The following is a 13,440-nucleotide window of genomic DNA, read 5'->3' as shown; positions in this document are numbered from 1 at the left end:
CTGGTCCCCTTCTGAAGGCGGAGGCCCGCGGCCAGCCCCGGAGCGCCAGGGGCGCCAGGGGCGCGGGCTGGGAATTGCGGCGGGTGTGGGCAGCGGCGCGTCCTCCAGGCTCCAGGCCCGGCCGGGGCGCAGAGCCGCCGTGGGGCCGGAAGGGTCAACAGGGCAAATGCTTTCTCGGAATTCACCAGCTCGGGCCAACTTCAGCAGATTTTCTCCTCCTTCCCAGCCACTTTCTCCGCCCAACCCCCCACCCCCGCCCTCGCCCCGGTTCGGAAAGGGTCACCCCCGCCACACCCCCGGAGTCGGGGACGCTCTGAGCACCGCGCTGGGCGGGCGGCCAACTGGAGCGGCGGGTCCCCGCGGGTCGCAGTGGCCGAGCGAGGGGCCCGGTGGGGGAGGGGTCTGCGCGGGCCGGGGCGGGGAGGGGCGGGAGCGGCGGAGGTCGGGGGGGTGTGTCCGAGGGGCCGGCGTGCTGGAGGCCGGAGCCCGGCTGGGAAGGGAGGACTCGCGCTCTGCGGAGAGCCCCCGCGCGTGGCAGTGCCTTTCTTCCCAGAGCCCACCCGAGCGGCGGCGGCGAGATGCGTGGCGGCGGCGGCGCGGGGGTCGCGCTCCTGGCCTCGCTGCTCTGGGTCGCCGCGCGGTGCCAGCAGAGAGGTGAGCCCCGGTTCCCAGTTCCCGGCGGGCGGCGGCAGCTGCGGCACAAAGCCGGCCGCTTTGCCGCTTTTTCGGTCGGTGCGCGCATCCTCGTTCACCTCGGACCGTGGGGGGGGGGGGGAATTGCACACATGGGTCTCCCGCGTGGCCCCTGGGACGCGTCTCCCGGGCCCGCCCGGAGAGGGCTGGGGACGCCACCGGAGACGGACGCAGCCCGCTCGTTCGACCCTTGGGCTTGAAACTCCTCGGGCTCGGGGGAGAGTGTGGGGGGGTGTTCCACTCCGGTTTTTTTGCCCTCTGAAGCTCCGCTGACGCGAGCGGCGCGGGGTGGGGGCAGCGGGGGGTCGGGGGTGCGGGAGGGGGTTGCGACACCGCTGCGGTCCCCAGCTTGCAGTCCCCGGGCTGCGGCTGGCGGGGGTGCGGGCTGTAGAGCCAGCGTGGGGAATGAATGGGAAAGGCGTCCTCCCGAGCCGCCCTCATTGTCCTGCGGTGGAAAGCCCGCTTGTCCGCGGCGGGGAAAGGGCGGGCTCCTCGGGGCCGCTCGCGGCCCAGGTGGGCTAGCGGGGACAGACCGTGGTGAGAAGTGCGCCCCTGGCCGGCTGTCCTTAGCCATGGGCCCTCGCCCGCGCAGCCCCCCGCAATCGGCGGCCCCGCCACGAATGCGCCTTCCGAAACGGCACTCTTTGTGCAGCCCCCGAAGTGGCCAAACCGGCTCATTCCCCGTGCAGGTTTAGACCGCGGTCACCCCGGGGTGACAGAGCCGGCGGCGAAGGGACGACTTCGCGTGCTCGCTCCCTGCACGGGTGCAGGGGTTCTCCTGGCAAGGTCTGGGGAGAACGGAAACCCCAAGCGAATTCTCAAGGCTTCTATCAATGCCGGGAGAGAAAGAGAATCCCCGTTTCCCTTTCTGCGGACCACTCCATTCCCCTCGCGACTAAGCGGAGACTCGGTGAAGTCTTGCCGCGTGGCTTCTAGTTGGCTAGGGGGCCACAATACTTGTTGACTGCATCGTAATGGGTGCAACATATGACCGTGGGCACATTCCCACAAATACACATTTCATTAAAAAAAAATAGGTCAAAAGTAGGTAGGCGGAATGTGAAATACCCTCGTGGGAAAACTGTGTGTTTGGGCATTGTGCTGAGTTGTGAACTCTACGGAGACGTGTCGGTCTCATTCATTCAGGCATTCGTGATGAACGCACTCGACCGGAGCTGGCAACACAGCGTTGAATACCCGGCGCCTGCTCCGCGCGCAGCTGGGCTGGGATATACAGGGAATTTACATAGTTATGCGTGCAAGAAAGGAGCCGGCCCTTCGGGGAGGGAAGGCTTTGGCGCTGCACGCCCAGCTCCTTTCTCTGGGGTTGCTGAAAGCGAACAAGTCCCAGTTTCCCACAGGGTGGGGAGAGAGCCGCTTGGCTCAGCTTTATTGTTCTAAGAAATTGAAAGTCCTAGGTGGAGGAGATGCCCGAATGTTTTTCTTGCCCCTAGGAGCTGAGCACTTGGCGTGGGAGGTTATGAATGGTGTTTGGAGAAAGTGGGACCACCTGGGGCTTTCCTGCTTAAGATGCTGTGGAAAACCACCCACCGCGGGAGTCTTTGAATCTCTCACACCGCCTTCCACATTTGCCGGTCCCCACCCCGTCAGCCAACACCATGCTTCCTAACTAGTACCTTTGAGGGAGTTTCCATTTAAAAAAATAATTTGTGCTCTACATATATACCATAAATGATTAGCGAAATGGTATGATTTGGTCATAATAAAATCGTCCTGATCGGGAGCACTGCTGTGTTGGCTGAGTCGTGCCTACGTTTTTGAAAATGATCTCGTTATGTAACAGCACTCAGATTAATAGCAGTTCTCTATACTATCTGTGTCTCTCTGGATTACCTTACAACTCACAGTAGAGGACCCAGCGGTTCATTGACCTTGAAGTGTAACCTGTTTAAAGTGAGTTATTCCTAGGTTAGAATAAGAGGTGGTATGTTTCTTAAAATAGTGTTGCGTTAAGTCCACAGCTAGTAATGACATAGAATTATAATTGCTTCACAGGTTGGCTCATCAGCTTTTCTGTTTTAAATCAGCCTTTCTTTTTTAAAAGTAAAAATAGATAGTTCCAAGTATAGAGAAAAACTCTACCATAAGAATAGAAGAGCATTTCCTTCATTCTCGACATGGCATAGTATTGTATGCACTCACAGTAGCATGTGTGTGTCTGAAGGGATTTCAAAGGCACAGTTTTCTCTTCTGTAAGCTGTATTGCCATGTAAGGGCCAATAAAAAAATATTGATCTCAGCAGTTGGAAACAAGGATATGTGTAATAAAAACATCACTGCCTACCTCCTGCATATCCTGGACTTTGCCCACTGCTTTTCCCTTCCTCTTTTCCAGACTTTAAATGTGAAGCCTACCACTGTAGTTAATACGACGTCATAAAGAATTCAAATGCCACAAAGATACGAAGTAAACATATATGCTGTTTGTAAGTCTTGTGCCACTCTTAGAATTGCACGGCTGTATAAGCAAGTATCATAAAATGTTTATAGACACCCTTATTTCAAGGTAATCATCCTTGAAACACTCTACCATTTTATAATAATTCATTCATAAAGCCCTATGGATATTCGTTACCATGTATGGTAAGTTTGGGGGAGGGGTGACAAGATATATCTGTAAGCATCAGACGTTTTATTCTCTGGCCTTACTAGCTGGGAAAAATTGGGCAAGTTAATTTTCTTGTGCTTTAGTGTCAGTGTCTGCAAACTGGGAATAATAATGGGGCCTCCCTGGAGAAGATGTTAACGATGAGATGCAGCAATGCAAGGAAAGTGTTAGAACGGTATCTAGTACAGGGTTAGCCCTCAAAGGATATTATCTACGAGCATCCTTGTTACTGTTTTACACAGAACGATGGGGGAGGCCTTCCTCTGAGCTATAGTCTCTGGGATGCATAATTGTTTCAAAATGTCGAATCTGGACTTGGAATCAGGTCTGTCCCTGGTTAACACCTTAGCAGCTCTGAACGTCAGGCTTCCTGTCTATAAAATGGATAGGATTCACATGATTAATACATGAAAACATTGGCATGGTGTTGGGCACGACACCGTGTCACAGGCATAGCGTCAGTGGCAATGGCCCTTACTGTTATGCCTGTCATGTGAGCTCACCATTCTGGGCACCCCTCCCTCTTTCATTGCCCACATTCATTTGGTCGTTAAGGCTTGTCGATTTTACATCCTGAAAATCTGTGCGATCTTTGTCCGTTTTTTTTGTCCCCACTGATGACTAGGCTCAGGAATTGTTTGTTTTCCCATGAAATATTGTGATGTTCTCTCGTCAAACCTCCCTTCTCCCCTCCTCTCCCTTCTCAGCTCATCCACCTCTGTGATTTTTCTAGAAAACCACCATATGGGCTCGAACTGGTGCCACCCACACCCCTCACTTTTTCACGTGTGTACACAAAATAACAGTGACGTGCATCACACTGGGGGTAAACCAAGGAGGCTGGGACTCCAGCTGGCACCTTATCCCAGAGCTGAGGGGCACTATTTTAGGCACACTTGTACGTACTCATAGGCAACCAGTATTTCCTCGCACGCAGGCTGTGAAGTGCCAGCCAAGTCTGCTGTTTCAGTTCTAATGCCCTGGAAAACCTTCCTGGTCCTCTGATACTGAAGTATTTATTAGCTTCTCTTCCCTAATCTCCACGTAATGCTATTGTCAAACGTATCCCCTTATCACGGTGGCGGTGGTGTGAACAATTGGCTGGCCAATCTGTCTCGCCCACTGACTTGAGCAAAGACTGTTTATCCATGCCTGCGCCGTCATTGCTTCGCGATGTTCCCAGCAGTGAATAGCCACCTATCTTTGCTGAGCCAAATTGAAAGGAATATCTTTGCTTATGAATCAAGTAACGTCAAAACATTTTGTTGTATAGGTAATCCATGCCCAGTACAAAACTCAAAGGGTACTAAAGGGTCTATAGAAAAAGGGTCAGTCTTGACTTGTGTCACCTTTTGAGGCAAACACTACTTTTGGTTTCTTGTGTATTCTTGCATAGACGTCTCTTCCTGGGACTCTTAAAAGCAAGCTACTTTATGGAATCTACTTCTTCTGTAACAGTATAAGGGAGGTCCCACCGATTTCCTGACAAAACATGGAACAATATTCCTCTCTCCACTGCCCCCTCCCCATTCTAATACTTCAGTGGACCTGTTGCAAGGAATGAATACATCATTTAATGAACGTACATACTCGTAAACTTGTCACCTTCAACTTGTCCTTTCAACATGGTCTTTGACAGAAAGGTATTAGGGCAGTGTTTCCTAGATCTTACGGAATTTAAAAACTAGGTCACCAATCGATTTCATGACACTATACTCATTCTGAAAGTTTTGTTTATTGTGCATTAACAAGCTATTCCTTACGCAGCAAATACTTTTTAAAAATATATTTTAGGAGATTTAGGATCTAGAGAAGTCAGGTTTGAGAATAATTCTATTAGAAGTTTAGGATAGTGTGTTGTTTTACCAACTAATATGATTTGTTACTAGAACACTTATGGCTGACACAGAAAATTTAATGTTTAAAAATAATTCCCAGCGAATAAAGTTAAGTCTGCACTTTGAATACAGAGATTAACTGGAGACGACCAGAGAGAACTCTCCATCTTGGACCTTAGATGACATTTTTAGTTACATTCCTTAGAAATATTTGGACAACCAAGAGAAACTATAGTTTCCTAAAAAAGATGTCTGTAACTTATTTATATGCTTACAGATAATTCTTTTGCTTGTTTTGTTTTCCAAATACTAATATGTCTCCATGGACAATTGAGTAAATAAATACAGGCATTTCAAAATTAATGAGGAGAAAAACAATCCTTTATAAGAAGTAATTGAGTTAAGGTCATGAACTTGGGCTCTGTTGGAATACGCCGGCAAGGAGCTGTTTCAGTCCGGAGCCCCTCGCGACAGGACAGTTGGGTTCACTGGATTTTCCTGTCCTTGATGCTGAGGGTGACAGTCCGTGCCCAGAGCACGGAATCCCTCCACTTGAGTCTTTGTGTTTTCAAGGCTGGCTCAGGAGAGCTCTCTTCGGGTTAACTTGTTCCCAGCGATTGTGTGTCTTGCTCGGGGGCAGGAGACAGACAATGGAGGCGGTGAGAATCCCAATCAGCCCGATGGATGACATTCTTGCCTAGGTAAGCATTTATCTCAGAGAGTTCATCCAGAAACTTCGGTGTGTGGAAATACGTAAGATCCTGGCTTCAGCTTGTATGTGCCCTTTTTTGTTTTTCTTGCTTTTCTGAATTTACTACTTGAAGTTTGCATCTCTTCATTCCTGAGCTAGCTCTGAAGTCTGAGCTGTCGGCCCAGCAGGCAGTGTGGCTCAGATTCTTGTGCCGGAGAGCCTCCTGCGCGCTGGTGGGAATGCCGAATTTAGATCCATGAGCCAGTGTCGAAAATGCCCTCGTTGCCCGTTCCCCGTTCCCTGAAGTATTTCCTGCATCTTGTCCCATTGCTCCTTAACTTCCTGCCAGAACCTCAGGAAATCATGACAATAAAGAAGATGCTGCATTCCAGCACATCATTTGTAGTTAGAAAAGAACATTCGGGGGGGAAAAAACCCTCCCGTAACAATGCTGATTATTATATAGCATGCATTTAAATGTCTTCCAAGCTTTTTGTAGTGACAGAATTTTACTAACAAAAAGTGATTATCTTGTTACCTCGGGCCCAGCCAGGGGAACTTGCTCCAACCCTTCCCTCCAGATTTCCCCCAGTTCATGACATTCTTTCTGTTCCCTTGGCTTTGTCTTCCTTTACATTTTTTTGTCTCCTTATCCAAATTGTCCCCCTGATTTTTTGTTCCTTCCTTTAAAAAAATTCCCTGATTTTTAAAATTTTTGTTTCTCCCTGTTACCATGACAACTGTCACCTGCTGTCTGAATTGACTATAACCAGCTACTTTTTTGTTTGTTTGTTTTTAGAGAGAAAGGGGGAGGGGCAGAAGGAAAGGGAGAGAGAATCTTACTTAAGCAGGCTCCATGCCCAGTGCAGAGCCTGCCCAGGTCTTGATCCCAGGACCCTGAGATCATGACCTGAGCTGAAACCAAGAGTTGGACACTTAACTGACTGAGCCACCCAGGCGCCCCTATAACCAGCCACTTGTAATAAGTCTCTGATGCTCGCACGCTTTCTCTTAATCTGGTCTCACACTGCAGCTAGGCCAATACTGCTGGAGCTCTGCCTTCATCCTGGGCCCCCTGTTTCATCCAATCCAGTTCTAGTCCTGCCACCGCTGTGGCCCTCCAGTATCCCTCCTGTTCGGTCAGGACTACCCAGCCTTAGCCACGCCTTTCTCTATCCGGAGCGCCTCCTTCCTCCCTGACTGCAAGTGGTAGATGGACTTCCAGCTGCGTGATTTGTCCATGTTACTTCCTTACCTGAATTGCACCCCCGTTTCTTACCTAGAACCTAGCCTGACCACCCATGCCAAGCCTGCAGCTTACTGCCCCGGGCCAGCCTTGTTATTATGGCCTCAACCAACTGGCCTGTTTCTGTATTTGCATTGTTTTTTGTGATAAGTCAGGGATTGAAGTTTGCATCTCTTCATTCCTGAGCTAGCTTTGAAGTCTGAGCTGTCGGCCCAGCAGGCAGTGTGGCTCAAATTCTTGTGCCAAAGAGCCTCCTGCGTGCTGGTGGGAATGTCAAATTTAGATCCATGAGCAAGTATAGAAAATGCTCTCGTTCCCTGAAGTATTTCCTGCATCTTGTCCCATTGCTCCTTAACTTCCTGCCGAAACCTCAGGAAATACTCTCTAACAATAAAGAAGATGCTGTCTGGTCCTCTTTAGGATGGCTTGCTTAGAATTCTGTAAGTCAAGGTCCAAAAGAAGGGTATTTTTCTTGCAAAGACCAAAACCTTAGCTCCCTGCATTTCTAGTAATACACAGATAACTTGAGGGAAGAGGGTTCTTTAGCTCGGACCTGAGCCATTGGCAGGAGGAGGGTGGTCCCGCTCACAAAGGCTCCAGAGCTTGACAGCCATTAAAGCCTTACCCAGCCCCTGCATTGCCACCCCAGCCCTGGGTCCTGGCCCTGCTCTGGGTGTGAGTTCCCCTAGCCCCCTATATTTCATTTCACCCGAGGGGACCAGCATTCCCAGGGCAACATAGGATCTGGAATCTGTGTCTCAAAAAACCCTTATTCCCATTTTGGTAACCAGAGGCACAAGGACTTGAAAAGCACAACTTCCTAGTTGGTCTTCAAGCCGACTCTTTCGGGTTTCTAGTTGGAATAGTTATTTCCACAGCTCTCTCTGCCACTTGGCTTACCTTTGTTCCTGTTAACTGTGTCCTAGGGTGGGCTAGCACTCATTTCCTACCCTATAAATTCCCCTGTCTAGCCTTCCAGCCCCTTCTTTATTCTGAACTTGTAATTCTGGCATTTTTCTTCAACGGAGGTATAGCTGACATATTACGTTATATTAGTTTCAGGTGTACAAAATAATCATTCAATATTTGTATATATTGCAACATGCTCACCATGATAAGTGTAGTTAACATCCATTCCCATATGTAGTTACAATTTTCTTTTCTTGTGATGAGAACTTTTAAGATTTACCCTTATGGCAACTTTCAAATATGCAGCACAGTATTGTTAACTGTGGTCACCACGCAGCACATTACCTCCTCGGGACTTGTGTATGTAATTATATATAATAAATATATAATATTTATATAAATATAGCTGGAAGTTTGTGCCTTCTGACCTCCTTCACCCAAACACTACCTTTATACACAATCTAGTTTTTTCCAATTCTTAGCAACTGCACTCCTGGATTCATGGGCATCCTTTTGTCCTAGAAGCATCAGGTGGAGGGAGTTCGATATATACACTAACATGTGAAATGCCGTTGGAAGCTTCCATTGCTTTTCTTAAAGAGAGTTGACATTTTAAATAGTTAATACCTTCTTCGAGTTGGGCGTGGTATTTTCTTGTGAGATTGTTTCTGTTCCATCTTTCTAATTTTTGTCCCTGTGTTTGCTCATTCATTCGTCATGCAGGGAGCATATCTCGGGACACTGAGTCAGAGATGTACAAATGCTAGTGTGTCTTAAAGACCCCATTCTCAGCTGCATTCCTTGCATTCTTGGTGGACTTGTTTTTGAAGTCCACAGAATTGAAAAATGCATATAAAAAAAAAGTTCTCCATGAGAAATAGGGGCAGAGCAGAAATAGAAGGATCAAAGTCTCAATCATGGGCGTTACCATCCATCTTTTGTTTACTTATAGTCGTGTAGATTCACATTGACCCGAGGAGGCCGAGTCGTGGAGCAGGGAAAGGCAGGAGGTGGGGAGGCCCAGAGCTGGTCAGCAGTAGCTGCAGTGACAGCAGCAGCTTCGACACCAAACACCCTGTCAGGTGATGTCTGTTTCCTTGGGCTTCTTTCCTTTTCTGGGAAACGCGGGTCTCACCTGCTGGACTAGCATGCTCCCCGGGGAAGAGGCACAGTTAGTACAGAGGCTCCCTCTGCAGGCTGCACATTTGATTTTAGTAACATCAATGCCCAGTTCCCACCCCCAGGGAGTAGAATTTATGTGCTCTGCGGTGGGACTCGGTCATTTGCACTTTACCAATGCTCCACGGGAGGGGCGCCTGGGTGGTGTGGTCAGTTGAGCCTCTGACTCTTGGTTTTGGCTCAGGTCATGGTCTCAGGGTCCTAGGATCAAGCCCCTCATCGGACTCCAGGCTTGGTACAGAGTCTGCTTGGGTTTCTCTCTCCTCTCCCTTTGCCCTTACCCCCTGCATGCTCTCTCTCTCTAAAGTAAATGAATAAATCTAAAGAAATTAGTTTATAAAAATTCCCCATAGGAGATTCCGCGGTGCAGCCAGGGTTGAGAGCCGCTAAGTGAACATCATAAACTTTGCTGTGTCGGTGATGCGATCACCCAGCAACGCAGACTTGGAAAAGATGCAGTGCCTGGTAGTAGCCCCTACCTTACCCATGGGGGCAGAATGGGGCGCTGACCCACTGAGCCTGCTGTCGCCTGGAGGCTAACGCCTTGTGCGGTGACCAAGCGCTCAGACCCAAGTACCCTTCTTGCTCGCCTCATGTCTGTTTCATGCCATTCCCACTCCTCTGGGAAGCGGGGGTGCTTCTACACACCTCAAAGTTGTGAGGGGTCCCTGGACTCTCAGCCTATGTGATTAACATTGGCTCAGAGAAAGACAGGTCCTTCTTTGTGTCTCAGGAGTCCCTTGACGGGTGTTTGTCACTGGCAAGTGCTCAGCTGATGTTTATTAACTGCTGCGATTCTGGTTACGTGAGCGCGGTTTCAACCTCTGTTTGCTGACGTTGGCTCCTATAAACACCCTTCTTTCATGAAAACCCCTTCTGAGGAAATATGACATTTACAGTCCCTCCTATCTGGGGATAAGATCTGGCCTTGTAGGGTTGAGTGGTTGGTCGATTGGATTACTCTTCACTCTTTAAATGATTTGTCCAAAATTTAGTAAATCCAGTCCGTATATAGGCATTATCCGGTGCCGTGTCCCTGCCTCCCAACCCCTTTAAAGGGACACGCCACAGTATCTTTTTCTCTCGGTTTATCTGGGCTGCCTCCTTCTCTATGGATCTAATCTTCACCTCAGGTCGGGTGACTACAAAGTCTAGCTGTCCTTATCCACCTACTTCTCCTATCCTCGGATCTTGTCTTTAATTGACGATCCATTGTGCACTGCTTTTCCTGCCTTCCTTCAGAAGTTGCCCCCCCCATGTTTGGCTTATTATTTCCCTTCTGGCCCCACCCAAAAAAATAAGAGCCATTCTTCCTTCTCCATCCCCAGCACTGCCCCCCCCCACCACACTCCCTCCACACATACCCCACATATATGCATGCCAAACACACACCCCTGTACTGACCTTGCAGACCAGCTCCCAGCTCAGGGTACCTGGAAGGAATTGTACTAACTAACCGCAGACTACCAGAACCAGTCTGGACCTGGGCTCATCTTCGGGGCGGGGGTGGGGGGGCAGAATTCTGCTGGAAGCACCAGCCCAGCCGCAGGTGCTGAGTTGAAGTCTCATGTGACCGGTAAGAGCCCAGAAAGCTGTTGGTATCCAGAGTCCCCGAGAATTTAGGGACCATGAAGTTGACCGTGTCACCCACCCCTGTTGAACGGCTTCTCACTCTCTGTGAGCAGGACTTCCAGGGCCTTCTGTGCTCAGACCCCTCCATGGCTTCTTCTCCCACTGCCAACCCTATTTTGTCCATTCTGAGATATCCGGTTCCCACAATGCGACGTGGTAGCTGCATCTGTGAGCCTTGAACACACAGTCCATGGAAAATCGTTTCTTTCCCCTGTGGCCCTCTGACGTGCTCTGTTCCACCCCATCATTCGGGCTTTCCACCTGCTTGTTGCCATAGCAATTTGTTTATACAACTGCAGCACGTCCGTCGTTTTGTAACTGTTAACTTGCCTATCTCTCCTTGAGGGCAGAGAGTTCTTATTTCCAATCGCCTGCACAGTGCCTGGAATTTCCTGTCAATTTTGTGAATACTAGTTGGGTGTGTGAATGGAAGGCCCAGTGCAGACAAGCAACAGGAGTAGAAAGGAATCCAGTGGGCATTGCTGAGGGAATCCCCGCAGATAGGCAGTTGGGGTCAAGGAAGTCACTAAGCTGAGTGATCATCTCCTGGGAAGCAGTGGCAGGGAGAGGACAGGGTGCCAGCTCAGGAAGGCCAGGTGACGGGATTCCAGCACCAGGAACGAGGAAGAATTCAGGTAATTAAACAAGGCCAGAGGGTGGACCAATATTTCTGGGATCAAGACCTTAGCTCACATTCCAGAACACGTGATCAGGGACCACCTAGCGGTGGAAATGAGAAGTCTAGATGCTTTCCCTGCTCACAGGTAGCATCCAAATATGGAGAGAGAAGAGCCGCAGAGTCTGGTAATCGGGAGGGGCTGAATAACTGGAAAAGATTATTGATTTGGTTTTTTTTCCCACCTACAATTCAGCACAAAGAAAACATGGATTATGTTTTTATAATTAAAACAATGGCTGATGGTGGATATTAATACAGATTTAAAACCCTGATTTTATTGAACAAAATCTTATTTCTGGATTTGGAGCCACTAACATCTAAGCATCTCAAGGCAGCAATGTATTCATGCACACAGTCAACAAGTACTTACATTTCTAGAATGTTCCACACACTGGTGATGAGTGGTTTTTGCACCCCCAGTGCTTGTAGTCAAATGAGCATGAGAAATACCCAACGAATCCCACTAAGTGTGCTCCCGGTTCCGATCTGGGAGAGATTTTTGCTTCTGAAGGCCTCAAACACCAATACAATTCTGCTTGTTGCTTTAGAGTAATATCGCTGTAAACAGGACGAGAACTCGGATTCACCTCTACATTTCTACTGCAGTGGGGTTTCCTTGTAAAGAGCGACTTCGGGATACTGTATGGTGCGTGACTTTACCTTGTTGGCATTTGTTAACTAGCTCTTGTAGTTGTATTTTCATAATTGAGGGTTTTTTTTTTTAAAGGAGTTCTACCTGCCAGCCGTTCGAGCACTCTGTTTAAGTGGAAGAACAGCTCTTCTCCTGCAGGCATTCTGAGCTAAGCCGTCCTTCTCTTCTCAGGAACAGAACAAAGGCATACAGAATTTATGTTACAGATGGATTTTTGTTTGATAAAAATCACTTATTACTGAGTGAAAGAATGGCCTATTCTCCTTAGAAATATGAGCATAACATCTCCTGTGTCTTTAGTGGTTTCCAACTTTGTTGGTTTCTTTTTCGTTATTAGAATTGACTGAATTAAGATATGCCTCATTTAGGTGCTCAGATGTCCCTGAAAATTTGTACATGCAACAGTCTTCTGTAAATGAAATAGTTTCAAATTGAATAGGAAGATATTTCCAAAATGATATTTGAAGGAATCAGCTAGTAAAGAAAATAAACATCACTTTGTTTCTGTTACCAACTGACTTAAGCCAATTTTGTTATACAAAATGCTTAGTGTTTTATTTTTTTTTGTTTTTTTTTTTGTTTTTTTTTTTTTTTGGTGAATGATGGTACCCACTGAGAGGTTTGAGGTTCATGAGGACTCACTGCTCCCCTATAACCTAACCCACCAGGTGATGTCAAGTGCATAGCTTACACATTACACATTATTAACACACCTTAATCAGCAGTCAGGTCCAAAAGAGGTCATAGGCCATATGCAATGAATTTGATAGAGTTGCAGCTTTCTGTCCTTCTGGGTGTGCAGACTTCTCCCTTGAATCAGCATCAGGCAATACGCACCCTGCCTTAAACGTGTCTGGATCCAGGACATCTGAGGGATCAACCCTCAGGTGGCATCCCCATCCGTCAGAATGAAGGCTGCAGACTGCATGATTTTATATCCTGTACATTGTAAGGGTGAGGAGAAACTCCGACGTGTTTTAACAGTTTATCGGGGTATAATTTACATACCATAAAATCCTGCCAATTCGATGTGTACTGTGCAATGGTTTTTAGTGAATTTAGAGTGTTGTACAGTTGTCCCCGCAATCTGGTGTGGAATATTTCCAAGACCTCAGAAGGCTTCCTTATGCTCATTTGCTCTCAGCCCCCACCTCCACCCTCACCTCGGCTCTTGCTTTCTGTACTTTTAGATTTGCCCTTTCTGGAAATTTCATATGCATGGAGCCGTGCAGTATGTATTCTTCTGTGTCTATCTTCTCTCTCTTAACATAATATTTTCTAGGTTCATCTAG

General features: G+C 48.1%; 1 protein-coding gene across 2 annotated transcripts in view; it reads left to right on the top strand.

The window, feature by feature from the left end:
- The first annotated feature begins 502 nt into the window (after nt 1-502).
- LAMA1 (laminin subunit alpha 1) overlaps nt 503-13,440 on the top strand; it is a 159,127-nt gene continuing 146,189 nt past the window's right edge. For both annotated transcript variants that reach the window (XM_044383133.3, XM_057313235.1), the window contains exon 1: nt 503-654. In XM_044383133.3, coding sequence (XP_044239068.3) covers nt 579-654 — 76 coding nt within the window. In that variant the 5' untranslated portion in view covers nt 503-578. The remainder of the gene's footprint in view (nt 655-13,440) is intronic.

This window comes from Ursus arctos, unplaced genomic scaffold (genome assembly GCF_023065955.2).
Source record: "Ursus arctos isolate Adak ecotype North America unplaced genomic scaffold, UrsArc2.0 scaffold_17, whole genome shotgun sequence".
In the NCBI taxonomy this organism is placed as follows: domain Eukaryota; kingdom Metazoa; phylum Chordata; class Mammalia; order Carnivora; family Ursidae; genus Ursus; species Ursus arctos.
The sequence above is the reverse complement of the archived record's forward strand: the minus strand, read 5'-3'. Positions and strand labels throughout refer to the sequence as shown.